Source organism: Rhinatrema bivittatum, chromosome 4, assembly GCF_901001135.1.
Source record: "Rhinatrema bivittatum chromosome 4, aRhiBiv1.1, whole genome shotgun sequence".
In the NCBI taxonomy this organism is placed as follows: Eukaryota; Metazoa; Chordata; class Amphibia; order Gymnophiona; family Rhinatrematidae; genus Rhinatrema; species Rhinatrema bivittatum.
The window spans coordinates 180,686,519-180,701,719 of record NC_042618.1 but is presented as its reverse complement, the minus strand read 5'-3'; the positions used below and the strand labels follow the sequence as shown (position 1 = coordinate 180,701,719).

General features: G+C 46.8%; 1 protein-coding gene across 1 annotated transcript in view; it reads right to left on the bottom strand.

Annotated features, from left to right (window-relative positions):
- Positions 1 to 15,201, bottom strand: part of WIPI1 (WD repeat domain, phosphoinositide interacting 1) — a 113,825-nt gene that overhangs the window by 23,373 nt on the left and 75,251 nt on the right. The window contains 1 exon segment of the mRNA XM_029599299.1: positions 13,516 to 13,637. Coding sequence (XP_029455159.1) covers positions 13,516 to 13,637 — 122 coding nt within the window.

Below are 15,201 nucleotides of genomic sequence, written 5' to 3'. Positions count from 1 at the left end.
TTAAGAGGATTTCTGTTTTTGAGGTGTTTAGTGCGAGCTGAAGGTTAGATAGCAGGGCGTTGATGGACACAAGGCAGGATTCCCAAAGATGCAGTGATTCGTTGAGGGATTTTTGTATGGGGATAAGGATTTGGACATTGTCTGCATATAGGAAGAACTGCAGGCCAAGGTCTGAGAGGAGGTGGCAGAGAGGCAGGAGGTAAATATTGAAGAGGGTGGAGGATAAGGAGAATCCTTGGGGGACACCTTGAGTGAGGGGATATGTGAGGATTAACTATCTTTGATTTTTACTACGTATTTTCTGTGGTTGAGATAGGAGGTAAACCATAGCAGAGGTGTGTCAGAGATGCCTATCTCTGCTAAGCGTGAGATCAGCAATTTGTGGCTGACAGTGTCAAAGGCTGCTGAGATGTCTAAGAGGGCAAGTAGATATGATTTACCATGGTCCATACCTTTGAGGATGGTTGTCAGTGATGGCTAATAGGAGATTTTCGGTGTTTCTGGCTTTGCAGAATCCAAATTGTGATGGATGTAGGATACAGTAGTCTTCTAGGAAGTCTGTGAGTTGTGTGTTGGAATAGATCTGCATTCCATGGGATCAAGAAGGCAGATACAAATCTGAAGTCACTTTGAAATGCAGAACAAAAAAAATCTTGGACTTTCCTGGTGCTTTCGAAAGCAAACCGGATATTTGATCTTTGGGGTTACCTAACCAATCAACTTGTCTGCCGCCCACTGATCCAGGGCCCATTTGTGAGGAAGGAAGATCCGATTTGACACTTTCTGTTATCATATTCGCAACCCCTGGGAGGCAGGCTGCCTGAAGGGAGACTCTGTGGATAATTGCCCACTCCCAGATCCTTTGAGCTTCCTGACATAGTGCCTCCTTGTTTGTTGACATAGAACATCACTGCCTGATTGTTTGGATCAGGATTCTCATCCCGCCAGAGCAAGATGAATGGTTTTCAATTCCAGCAGATTGAGCTGAAGATGAAGATCTAATGCAGAACTCGTCCCTAGAGTTTGAGTGAAACCATTGTGAACTCCCCAGCCCTTGGTTGACATGTCAATGACTGTCATTTGGTAGGATAGCAGATGAAGAGGAGATCCCACTTTCAGAACTGTAAGATTCATTCACCATTCGAGAGATGGGCTCATCATCGTGGTGACAGTCATTGAGTGAGATAGAAGTTTATCTAATTGGTCCCATTACAAGCAAAGACCCCACTAAAGGGTGTCATGGTGAGATGGGTGAGAAAATGACATGAACTGCCACAATTATACAGCCAAGCACCACCAGAATTGCTCAGGGCGAGGCTCAAGATAGTCTTGCCAGTTAGAGAGCGAGCATAGGTAGGCTCAGGGTTCTTTCAGATGGTAGAAATGCTTTTTCTTCCAGAGAGTCTATCCAAGCTCCGATAAATCTGATAATTGATTAGGAATCCCACAGATTGAAGAAGGTGGCTCATCCTGTCCATGAAGACCAGCTGCTTCCTGGAAGGACTCCAGCACTAGCCAATCATCCAGATATGGAAAACAGACTCCCTGGCAACACAGCAATGCCACCACTACCACCAAATACTTCATGAAGACACTCTGTGCTGCTGAGAGGCCACATAGAAAGACTCTGAACCGATAGTGAGACTTGCCCACTGTAAACCTGAGGAATTTCCAATGCAAATGGTGGATGAATATATGAATATATGCATCCTTCAAGTCCAACACACATATCCAATCCACAGTTTCAATAAACGGGAAGATGTGGAGGATATTAGTCTTGAACTTCTCCATAGCAAGTTCTTGTTTATTCTTCATAAGTCTAAGATGGGACTCAATTCCCTGATTTCTTGGGGATAAGAAGTAGCAGGAGTAGAATCCCTGGCTGTGATCCTTGGCCAGGACTGGCTCTATTGCCCACTGATGAAAAAGTGTCAACTTCAAGACGCAACAAAGTCATGTGAGACAGATTCAGAGTGAAAACTGAATGCCGGGAGGAATCCATTGTTCAGGAAAAATGCGAGTTGCATCCACATTCCATTTTGAGAGCCCAGCATTTCTTGATGAGCTTCGTCCATTCACTCAGAAACAAATGGATCCTTCTCCCTACTGGAAAAATGATGTCCTCTGGGGACAGATCTGTTAAAAAAAAAAAAAAAAAAAAAAAAAAAAAAAAAGGGGGGGGGGGGGGGGACTTGACTTTAGTTGCATCTGTGATAGTGGAATGAGCTGATGCCTCTCAAACAGATGCCCCCACGCCAGAAGCTCTTGTGGCAGAGGAGTTCTGTACCACTAAATAAGACAGAAGAGGTGCTTTTAAAAGAAAAGACTTCAGACCCGGAGTTTGTTCTGTTGCCCCAGAAAGGGGCTGAACGGTTGCATGTTACTCCTTAATTTAGGCAACTATATTCTTCACTTTATCCCCAAAGAGATTGTCTCCTCCACAAGGGACGTCTTCAAGTTTCTCATGGACATCTTTTCAGACTGCTGTACTTGAACAGTCATCCAGCTTGCTTGGATGGCTGCTGCCAAGGATCTGGCACCAATATTGACAGCCTCGTACATAGATCGAATAAAGTGATGTTGACTCTAATGCACCCAGTAGAGCCCAATGATACTCCCTCTCCCCCCCCCCCCCCCCAATCACTATCCATGGAGAATACCGGCAGCTTCAACTTTTCTATTCAGTTGTGTAAGTACCATGCCATGTAGATTTGGTGGGCCACTATGCAGACATAAGTAAGGCACCTTAAACTTTTTTTTAACCAAATTATCCAGCAGCTTGGGATATTTACACTGCAGGATGTTGGAGAATATGTGGGTTTTCTTAGCTCACTTCAGGGCTGACTCCACCACTACAAAGTGATAGAGAACCCTGAAGTTTGCTGGCTACTCTACTTCACATCCAATTTCCTGGCAACCTATAAGCAGGAAAAGGGGCAATCCTACATCTTTGTCTGCACCATCAGAATCTTATGAACCGCAATGGCTGTAGGCTCTGAAGGCATGTCCAAGATTTTTAGAATGCCAAACACTTCTGTGCACAGATTCACCTCTCTCTGGATATTCACTCCTAATACTTTGTCCATTTAATCAAAAATTTGGAATTGGAGAGGTCTTCTGGTGAGGTTGAATGTTCTACCAGGTTAGGCAAGGGGTCAGACAGGATTCCAGTTGATTCTTCAATCATAAACAGAAGATAGGGATACTCACCCATGACCCCAAAGTTGAAGGCAATCAATGTAAAAAACTAATGCCTCAGAGGGGAAACATCCTGGGGTAGGTCCAAGATGCTTAGGCCTCTAGACTCAAAGGAAAATTAGTTCTTACCTGATAATTTCCGTTCCTGTAGTACCACGGATCAGTCCAGACCATGGATTGAGCCTCCTTTCCAGCAGGTGGAGACAGACCAAAACTGAAAGGGTATCCTATATGAGGACAGAGCCTACCCTGCAACCCTCAGTATAACCATTGTCAAAGCAGAAAAAGATATAAGATCAAGCAAGTAAACAGGATAACTAGTAATTTAATGTAAATCAATAAAACAGAACTGAATGAACTGTGTAACTAAACGGTCTTGCATGACTACCCCTGATCATCGTAACGATGCTTCCGGTGCCTGTAATAAACTTCCATGAGAGCCATGCAGAGACACAAAATGCTCATATGAGGAGGAAAAACAGGAAAGAAATTCGAGCGGACAGAATACGGGTGGGCGTCTGGACTGATCCGTGGTACTACAGGAACGAAAATTATCAGGTAAGAACTAATTTTCCTTTCCCTGTATGTACTCGGATCAGTCCAGACCATGGGATGTCCCAAAGCTTCCCTATAAAGGGTGGGACCCAGACAGTCCTGCTTGAAGAACCTGCCGACCAAAGGACCCAAACACTGGGGCCTGAACGTCGAGGCGGTAGTGACGAGCAAAGATGTGTAGGGACTTCCATGTAGCCGCCCTGCATATTTCCTGCGGAGAGACTGAATGAGACTCCGCCCAAAAGGCAGCTTGAGAACGCAAGGAATGAGCTTTCAGGCCCTCCGGGACCACCCGGCCCTTGCAGATATAGGCTGAAGAAATCGCCTCCTTCAACCAACGAGTGATCGTAGTCTTAGAAACTTGCTTACCCCTATTGGGCCCACTCCACAGGACAAAGAGGTGATCGGAGACCCAAAAATCATTGGTGACCGCTAGGTAACACAACAAGACTCGTTTAGCATCGAGACGACGAAGGTCCCCGCCACCAGACGCCGCAATGTCCTCGGCCGAAAACGCAAGTAGCTTCACAGACTGATTAACATGAAAAGACGAAACGACCTTTGGCAAGAAGGAAGGCACGGACTTAAAAGAGACGCCAGAGTCCGAGAACCGCAGAAATGGGTCTCTGCAGGACAGAGCTTGAAGCTCGGACACCCTCCTGGCGAAGCAAATAGCGACCAAAAAGACAGTTTTGAGGGTCAAGTCCTTGAGGGTGGCCCGGCAGAGAGGTTCAAAGGGGGCCGAACAAAGAGCACGAAGCACCAAATTTAGATTCCATGAGGGACAAATAGACCGGACGGGCGGATTCAAGTGCTTCGCTCCCCTGAGAAACTGGACAACATTCTGATGAGAGGCAACCGCCCAACCCTCGATGGTGCCCAGGAGAGAACCGAGGGCCGAGACTTGTACCTGCAAGGAGCTGACAGAAAGAACCTTGGAGAGACCTCGTTGAAGGAACGTGAGCACTACCGTGACTGAAGGCGAACGCGCAGAAGCACCCAACTCCTCGCAAACGTTCTCAAAGACCTTCCAGACCCGGACGTAGGCCAGTGACGTCGACTGCTTGCGAGCCCTGAGCAGGGTGGTAATATCCTCTTCCTTGTAGCCTTTTCGCCTCAAACGTCACCGTTCAAAAGCCATGCCGCTAGACAGAAGCGACCTGCCTGGTCGAAAAATATAGGACCCTGCTGCAGGAGATGGGGCAAATGACAGAGACGAAGAGGTCCGTCCGTAGCGAGATTCACCAGATCCGCAAACCACGGCCTGTGAGGCCACTCGGGAGCTACGAGAATGATCGGACCGCGATGGAGCTCTATTCTCCGCAAGACTTTCCCCACTAACAGCCACGGTGGGAACACGTATAGTAAGACATCGGGGGGCCAGGGAAGAGCCAGCGCGTCCACCCCCTCCGAGCAATGCTCCCTCCACCGGCTGAAGAACCGGGGAGCCTTGGCTAGTGTCGCCATGAGGTCCAGGTGAGGGGGACCCCACCTGTGCACGATGAGGTCCATCGCCACGTCTGACAATTCCCACTCGCCGGGGTCGAGATGCTGACGACTGAGGAAGTCTGCTTGAACATTTTCCTTGCCCGCTATGTGGGAGGCCGCCAAACGATCCAAATGCCGCTCTGCCCAGAGAAATAGCTTGGAGGCCTCCAGCGCCAGACGACTCAGAGTCCCCCCCTGTCGATTGATGTAGGCCACTGTGGTGGAGTTGTCCTTGTGGCGGATCAGGGGAAGAAAAAGCTTGATGGCCAGGCGCATCGCATGGGCCTCCAGCTGATTGATGTGTCACCGTGATTGGGACAGGGACCAGTAACCCTGAGTCGCTTGAGATTGGCAGACTGTCCCCCAGCCAGAGAGACTGGCATCCGTCGTGACAATGAACCAGGTGGGAGTCAAGAGAGGCATTCCCTTGAGGAGGTGTGCTGGTGAAAACCACTGTATGTCAGTAATGGTAGAATCAGAAAGAGGCAGAACCTCCTGGTACTGCTCGGACACAGGCTGCCAGCGGGATAACAGCGCTTTCTGTAAGGGACGTATATGAGCGAATGCCCAGGGGACCAGATCGATCATGGAAGCCATGGTTCCCAGGATTTGCAAGTAATCCCACGCCGTGGAAAGCGGTAGGGTGACAAAGGTGTCCAAATGATCGATCAGTTTGAGTGCCCGCGAATCCGAGAGGAACACTTTCCCCGACTCGAGTGTCAAAACGAGCACCCAGAAATTCCAGCTCCTGGGAGGTCCGAAGATTGCTTTTGGCTTAATTGATTACCCAGCCGAGCGAGGTGAGGAGGGCTAGCACTCTGCTTACTGCGCGCAGAGGGCAGTGGACTTGGCCCGAATCAGCCAGTCATCCAGGTAAGGATGGACTAATATCCCGTCTCGACAGAGGGCAGCTGCCACAACTACCATGATCTTGGTGAAGGTGCGGGGAGTGGTAGAGAGACCGAAGGGGAGAGCCCGAAACTGGAAGTGCTGCCCCAGGATCTGAAAACGCAGAAACCGTTGATGTTCTTGCCAGATTGGAATGTGAAGATAAGCCTCTGTCAGGTCGAGAGAGGCAAGGAACTCGCCGGGACGGACCGCAGCAATCATGGCCCGCAGAGTCTCCATCTTGAAACGGAGAATCTGGAAGGCCCGATTGACCCTCTTGAGATCCAGGATGGGACGGAAGGAATCGTCCTTCTTGGGAACGACGAAGTAAATGGAATACTGGCCGGTGCCCTGTTCCTGTACCGGCACGATTGCCCCCAATTCTTGGAGCCGGACTAGGGTTTGGCAGACCGCGGGCCGCTTGGAACGGCCGCAAAGGGAAATGAGATAGAAATCCGATAGGTCCCGGGCAAACTCTAATGAGTAGCCGTGTTCTATCACCTCGAGGACCCAGAGATCGGATGTGATTTTGGCCCACTCCTCGCGAAACAAAGAAAGACGCCCACCTAAGTTTCGTGCGGAGGAATGGACCGGCCGGATCTCATTGGGGAGCGGACTTGGTGGTCGTGTGTTGCGGATGGCTATCCCAGAAACCGCGACAGCCCCAAAAGGAGTGCGACCACGACTGGGACCTGGACACGCCGCCTCTGGGGAAGGAACCCCGCGCCCTGTTGCTGTACCGGCAGTTCCCTCTGAAACAAGTACAAGTCGGGAAGAAAGCCTTCGACTGTTTGGGATGGTCCTCCGGCAGCTTGTGGACCTTGTTCTCGCCCAAGGATTTGATAAGCTGTTCCAGGTCCTCACTAAAGAGCAACTTATCTTTAAAAGGAAGAGTGCCCAATTAAGCTTTCAAAGAAGCGTCCGCGGACCAATTACGTAGCCAGAGACGACGTCTGGCCGAAACCATGGACACCATAGCCTTTGCCTGGACGTGAAGCAAATCATAGAGGGCATCCACACCATAAGCGATAGCGCCCTCCAAATGCTCGGCCTCTGCAGACGGGAGGTCCTGGGTGCTGAGTAATTGTTGCATCCACCTAAGGCTTGCCCACTGCATGAGACTGCTGCAGATTGTTGCCTGGACTCCGAGAGCCAGGACCTCGAAGATCCGCTTCAAATAAAAAAATTCAAGCTTGCGGTCCTGCACATCCCGTAACGCTGTGGCACCCACCACTGGGATGGTGGTATGCTTTGTGACCGCTGTGACTGAAGAATCCACCTTCGGAATCTTCAACATGTCCAGGCAGACCTCTGGAAGTGGAGAGAGCTTGTCCATATCCCTACCAACCAGCAGACCTGTCTCTGGGGACTCCCATTCCAGAGGAGAAGCAGTCTGTGCATCTGGTGGAACGGGAAAGTTACGCGGTAAAGCCCTAAGTCCCGCCAGGACTGGGTCCGCATTTGGCGTCATCAACCGCCACCACCACAGAATCATCTGGTGGGGCATCAATTCCCAATTCCTGAGCACAAAGGAAAGAAGAGGTTCCAGCTCCTCCTCCGCTGGAATAAACGCAGGATGCGGGGATCATCACCCTCGAGCAGGGGGGCTTGGGCCGAATCATCACCCTCCCCTTCATCAAGCGGGTCCACGGAGGTCTGAGGGGGGTCCACCAGAGGCAGGGGGGACGCCCGGGACCAGTCGAACCTGAACCGAGCCCTGGGGGTCCGGAACCAAGGTGGGAGCTGGCGCGGGCAAACGAGGAAGTTTTGGAGGGGAGGGAACCGGGGGGGGTCCACTCCCTCTGTAGACTAGCCAAATATGATTCAGTGCAATAAAAGGATAAAATCCGAAGAGAAACAGGCCCGGGCCGATTTTTCCCGTGGGGGGGGGGGGGGGGTCCATGTCCCCTCCCCGAGAGCGAACTGGGCTCAAATCGGGGGGTAAAAGTGTTAAGTTTGGCTCCCCTGCCCCGGGAGATCAGAAACTGCTTCTTCAGAATCCCCAAAATGGCCGCCGTTCCCGCGATTTCTCGGGACAGGAACGGCCCGGCCATGCGACGGTGAGCCTGACCCCGGGGCCGAAGAGGAGCCTTCCCCCCCCCCCCCCCCGGAAGGCATCGGGAGCAGACCCCATCGCGGGAGAGCCGGGATGCTGGCTCTCCACAGGCTAAGCAGAGGTGAGAATGCGGCATGAAAGAAGCAGGAGCCATGATAGTCAGTGAGAAACAGCTGACCAGGAAGTCCCAAAGGAGAGGAGCGGGAGATTGAATCCCGCTCCCTCTGAATGAAAAAAGCTGCTGCCTTTTTTTTTTTTACTAGACAAAACACAAGGTGGTCTTCCTCTGTTATCTAAAAGTAGATTTATTAGTTTTATTTATTTATTTATTTTACACAGAGGCAGGGGATTTCACATCCCTGATAGTACACACCGAGGAATTGTCCTCGTCGGGGCATGCCGCAGACCAGGGGAGAGGGACTGGCACCAACAGTATCGCCCACAGAAGGTCACCGGGAAGGGAACCTAGGCTGACATAAATCAAGGGGCCAAGCCCCCCTAGGAACCCAAAGGTTCCTAGGGGGACTGTGTCAGGGAGACAAACCTGTCTCCCTGACACAGTCAATCAAAGAAATTCTTTAGCTCTAAATTTATGTATTTATTTTCAAGAAAGCATACAAAGAGAATACTTGCGTGAGCTTGCCCCAGAAAGAGAGAAGAGAAGAAAGCCAAAAAGGGAACAGAGGGTAAGCTAACAGGGAACCGCAGGGTGAGCTGTTCCACCTACTGGAGACAGACAAATACTGAGGGTTGCAGGGTAGGGTCTGTCCTCATATAAGATACCCTTTCAGTTTTTGGTCTGTCTCCACCTGCTGGAAAGGAGGCTCAACCCATGGTCTGGACTGATCCGGGTACGTACAGGGAACCTCCAATACATGGCTAGATCCTTCACCAGAAGGGGAAGGATCTTCAGACAAGCCCAGTCTAGGGTCTCTCACTAGGATTGGTAGTAGAAAATGGCGAGGTGGCAATGGAGCTCTCTTTAGGAGCAAATCAGACATCTTGGACAGGAATGTTATAGGATACCTTCTGTGTCAGTGGGCGAATTAAGAGGAAAAGAAAGTCTTCAACTCTGAAATCTGGTTGATAGATTGCTGCATCCTCTGGGCTGGTGTTGGGGGAAGAGATATCTTCTGAAACTGGAATTGGGCCAGCTTCTGGGGAACCTTCATGAGACTCCAGAAATGATCCTCCCTCGATGCTCCCATAGAAACCCATGGTATCAACAAATAAATGGGGTCAGGGGCTCCAACCTTGGTCCCAATACAGTGGACATGACCCTCACATAGAACATGATGGCAGAAAAAGATCATATAGCCTATCTAGTCTGCCCTCATGTCCAACTAACGTAGCTTTACTATTCCCATCACTTCCTCAGAGATCCCTTGTATTTATCTCATTCTTTCCTGAATTCAAATACCATTTTTGTCTCCACCACCTCTACTGGGAGGCCATTCCATGTTTCCACTATCCTCTCTGTAAAGAAATATTTCCTAAGACTACTCCAGAGTCTATTCCCTTTCATCCTCATCCCATAACCCCTCATTCTAGAGTTTCCTTTCCGTTGAAAGAGTCTCACCTGTGCATGGAAATCTGAGATTTAAATGTCTCTCTGATATCTCCCATATCTCACTTTCCTCTAGTGGTGACACTGTTTTCAGTCTGGGAAAATTTATCCATCTGATGTTTTTTTGATCTAACTACATTTTCCAGTGATTCCAGTTTATATTGCAGAGCCAAGTGACCCTTTGATATAATCCCAACATTTTCTTTAAGGGAGGAAGTCTGGAGTTGAAACCTGAGTACTGAGCTTCTCCAGATCCTTTTGTGAAGTTTGAGAGATACAGAGAGGGACTGTTAAGAGACTACATAGTGTTCCAATTGAGAGGAAAGTCCATCAATTGCCTCCCAGATAGAGTCTAGTGTGATATGTGTGGGTTTAGAGACAGTAAAGTATTCTAGACCTTTAAGAGATACCTGAGGTACAAGCAAGGATTTACCCAGATCCACAGCTTGAGGAATGTAGGCTGTGATATCTTACCCCAGTGCTTTACTTCCTAGTCCTCCAACTCCCTCCACCGTGGGCTGCAGCAATTCAGCTGAAATAACCGATAAGGATTTTAAAGTACCTTCTAGCCCACCATGGCACAGGAAACTGCCTCCGCACCAACTCTAGGCAGGGGCTAATTGTGAGGGAGGATAACTATCCAGAAAGATCAAGATGTTGAGGTCCAGTGAGAACAATGCCAAATTTTTGTGCGCCACACTACCTAAGGACATTTCTTCAGATCCTAAATGCTGAGCTGGGTCTCCACTACTGGTGACAAATTTGTCGATCGGGCCAATAATTACTGGTGAAGAAACCTTAGGGAAAGTAGAAACTTTCCCCTTTTTTTCCCCCATTGATATGTTAACAAAAGAAAGTCTTTTAAGGAGAAATTTTTTACTAACTCAACCAGCCTAGGCAGGAGAAAACATTACCAGCAGCCATCTTGAAAACTCCCCATTCTTGAACCATCTTTTAACTTTATTTTTATAACATTTCAATTAAAGCACAAAACCTTTGTAAAAGTAACAAGGAGATCTCATAGAAATACAATTGTAGACAGATCATAAACTTCCCATCATTAAATTCCCCAAATACTAAGTAAACAATAATAAAAGGGCAGAGAGAATAGGATAATACAATCAAAGAAAATACCAAAGAAAGGCAAAAACAAGCAAGTAACTCCTATCATAAACTTAACAAAATTACTGGTTCCCCAAAGGAGCAGGAGAAGATGTTAGTACCATCCTAGCATTAAGAACGGATTTAAGTTGGTCAGGGGAGAAAAAAAAAAAAAAAAGAAAACAATCAGATCTATATTTAATAAAACATTTACAAGGATAACAATGTAAATGTGGCAGCCAGTGGCAAGGTATCATTCCTCAAAGCCAGAAAAGCTTTCCTTCTCTCCTGAATCGATCTTGATAAGTCAGGTAAATTCTTATTTTTTGACCAAAAAATTCAGCGTTTAAAATTTCAAAAATAAGCTACCATAACATTACTTAGATCCTTGTCATTAATGAAGGAAACAAGGAGAGTTGCTCTCTATAAATTCAGCCCCAGATGTTTCCAAGAATTCAGTTAAGTTTAAAGTAGAAACAGCAGGAACATCAATGAAGATGGTTTAAAAAAAAAAAAAAAAAGCTTTATTAATAAGGGAAATGTCTCAGAAGAAAAATGTAAACTTTCTACTAAATACTTAAGTTACCCAAGAAAGTTACCCCATTATTTTAAGGAAGTTCAAAATATGAAGACTGAGCCTCTGAAAAGCATTCTCCAAGGCCTTAATCCGTCAGGAAAGCACTCCTCATTCCTCAATAAAATTAGATTGAACTTTCTTAATATTCTTCAAGTCCCCTTTAATAACAGTAATTTCCTTCTCATGTTCCTGTATCCTTCTTTCATGTTGGAAATCTGAGACTCCAGTTTAGAAACAAAAGAATCCAATTTTAACACAAAACATTTTGCCATCATTTTATCCACCTGTTTGGCCACCTTAAGATCATCGGATACAATAATCTCCAGAACCCTCTCTTCTATTGGAAGGGACTTGAAAAGAGCCCTCTCCCAGTATCCCCTGCTACGTCAGAGACCGTCCCATTTTGAATGTCTCGAGGGGTAAGGGGACTTCGCTGGCACTGAATGTTTCGGCACTGCTTGAAGCATAAAGTGTGTCCATTGCTTGGATGGTGCCGGCAACAGAGGAACAATAGCGCTTCTTGACCAGGACTTCAAAGTACCCCAGAAAGGCTTCAGTGGCATGACTACTGCTTGACTCAGCCCCCGAAGAATAGGAGGAGGAGTGACTCTGGTGCCTAGCTTAATTGCAGAGCTCTGGCATTTTGCAGGCTGGTTCTTCTAGGCTCGAGGAGACATCCGTCCACAGTAGTAGCAGTTAGTCATGTTGTAGTCCGGGCCCAGGCATTTTAGCAGATTAAATCCATCACCAATTGCCGCACAATTAGCTGTACTCACATGCTCTGAACCCACTGAGGTAGACTATTTCTGACATTTTGTCATTTATTTTTTTTTATTTGGAAAGAGAATCTAGCCATGAAGAGTGCTTTTAAGGGGCTTCTGAGGCAGTGAGGCAGAAAAATCAAAGCCAAAAAGACTTCAATCAAGAGAAAGTTTTTTTTTTTTTTTTTTTTTTTAAGATAAGAGGGGCTGACAAGGCAGCAAAAGCTCTATTGAGCTAGAGAGAAAGGTCCATGCGACACTGTCAGATATTATTGCCACCTGTCATGACTAATTCAGCACTGTTAGTCAAAGATTTGGGAGGTACAGTGAATGACATTATCATCTTTAATTATGGTAACAAACTTTGCTCATTCCTATTTTGGCTAAAATTCTACCAGCTTTATTACTGTACAAAAATGTTGGTTAGAGAAGACATTAGGTCTTTCAGATGCAAAAAGGTGTTAAAGGCAACTTGAGCTATTGCAAAGCTCTTGTCTCTTAATAGTTCAGTTAGTTGGTATGTGTCTTTTTTCAGAAGTTTTTTTGAAGACTGATTTTTCTTTTTAGTGTCTTTTCTCATTCCTTATTATAAGGGGATTTTAAAAGCCCAACAAGTGCCAAAATTAGGGAATGCACTGAGATTTTAAAAGCCAGCCGGATATACCTGTACTTGCCACTGTGCACACAAATGAAAGTTGAAAAAAGGGGCGAGGCGTGGGTAAGGGCTGAGCATTCCAGGATTTAACCATGAAATTTGCGTGTAAATACTTAAGCACACTGGTGCGTGCTGGGGTCCCCTGCTGTGTAACTTTACTTCTGCTATGGATGACGTGCAAGTAGTAAAACAAAAAAATATAGGCAGATCAGCGGGATTTTAAGGTTGGGGCTAATATGGGGGAAGAGAGACTATTAAACTAGGGAGGTTTGGAAGTCCTATCCCTTAAGTGGGCGAAATGGGAACGAACTGGGAAAACTTTCAATGGCATCGGCATGCGTGGCTTTTAAAATTCCCCCACTTACTCAGTAGAAGCAGCAATTGCATGCACAGGTGTGCACCTACTTAAAATTGCATGCACATGTGCATGCAGTCAGGCTATTTTATCCCTGGGCGCGGGCCGATGAAGACACGCGCACGTGTGCCCACGCACCGCATTGAAAGTTATTATCCCTGCCTTTAAATGGCAGAATTTCACCACTTAAGAAAGCATATCCCATAAAACCGCAGAATGATGACCACATGATGTCAGATTTCCAAAACCACTAGAACTGAAACTTCTTCAGACTGCAGCTCCCATGAGCTCTCTTTTCCACATCGGGTACTTACCTGGCACTGTGGATGCTGAAGGCATGGCACTTGGTCTGGCCACGGTTGCAGCGTAAGATTGAGGTAGTGGAGACTTGAGGTCATTCTCTTTGTCATCATCTGTCTTTCTTGAAGGAAAGAGACTAATTTTGTTCAGGAAAGAGAAAACATTTTTTGTATTCATTGTAATTTTTGAAAGGGAGAGGGGAACAAAAATGCAAAAAATTACATACAATTAAGACTATTTTCTTGGCAAATTGTACATTTACTGCATCTCATTACCAGCTTCTCAATTTTGGCAAACAGATGCTCTGATTTTCAAATAATTTTTTTCTCCAAATTTGAATTAAAAATAGTTAGTCTGGTGCAGGTAAATGCTATTATGCTCAGGTCAAGTTTAATAAATGTTCATTGTAGAACAGCTCAAGCCCTTGGGTTGAGCTAAGTGACACAATACTTGATAGGTCACATCTCTTGAGCATTGTGGTAAGGAATGGGGCAGGGTATACTTCACAATCTCATGTTTTCATTTGGCTAAACATTTTAAAAATTCTACTGAGTTTGACTCAAATATGGATTTGAGGAGCAGAGAAAGAATAAAGAGGAGAAAAACACTGACACTAAACAACTCTCCCTAGGCCCTAAAGCAGACGTTAGTTGAAATGCTAGCAGTGTCAGGCATCTACAAGAACGCTGGCAGTGTTGGGCATCTACAAGAATGCAATAAGAAAATACAGCAATGGAAATCCATAACACATTTTGTGAAATATTATCAAAGCACATTCCGCATTTTATGATCACTGGGAGAGACTTCTTTCAAAAAGGTTTTAAATGCAAATAAAATACTAAAAAATAAGTTTATAAATTACATAAGGTACATGATTATATTTCCATGGCAAAGAAGTCTACATAATTGCATGACCCATGTTATATGATACCTGAGACAGCCAATAAGGTTAGCCAGGGCCGGTGGAAGCACTAGGTGAACTTAGCGATCGCCTAGGGTGCCACAGGTTTAGAGGCGACCCAGCAGCCACATATTGCTTCCATCGGACCTGCTCAGAATTGTGAAAAAATTTTGTCCCGATTCCTGACACTCGTGGCAGCTGCAGGACCTAGGCCAGCAATTCTTAACCAGTGTGTCGCCATGCACCGACAGGTGTGTCGTGTGCTACTCGCAGTCAGCGGGGCCGAAGAAAAGAAGACAGTCACTGCTAGCCGCCGCTGGAGACCAGGCCGGCGGGCCAAAGACTAGCTGTTCGCTGGGGGTCTTTGTGAGTATGTGGTGTGTGTGTGAGACAGGGAAGGTGCTTCTGTGAGAGTGGAATGGTGCTTGTGTGTGTCAATGTGCGTGCGAGAGAAAGATGGAGCATGTTTTTGGCTGTGAGAGAGAGGGGGCATGTGTGTGATTGAGCCCATTTTTAAGTGAGATATAACATGTGTGTAATTGAGAGCTTGTGTGTAAGTAAGATAGAGAGATCATGTGTGTGATTGAAAGCCTGTGTGTAAGTAAGAGAGAGTGAGAGCATTGTGTGATTGAGAGAGACTGGCCAGAGAGGTGACGTGCGTGTGTGTGAGAAAGACTGATGTGTGTGTGAAAGACTGATGTAAGAGTGAGAGAGAGAGTGAGAGAGAGAGTGAGAGACTGGTTGGGGAGATGACTGGTGTGTGAGAGACAGAAACTGGTCCTGAGGATGTGACTGGTGT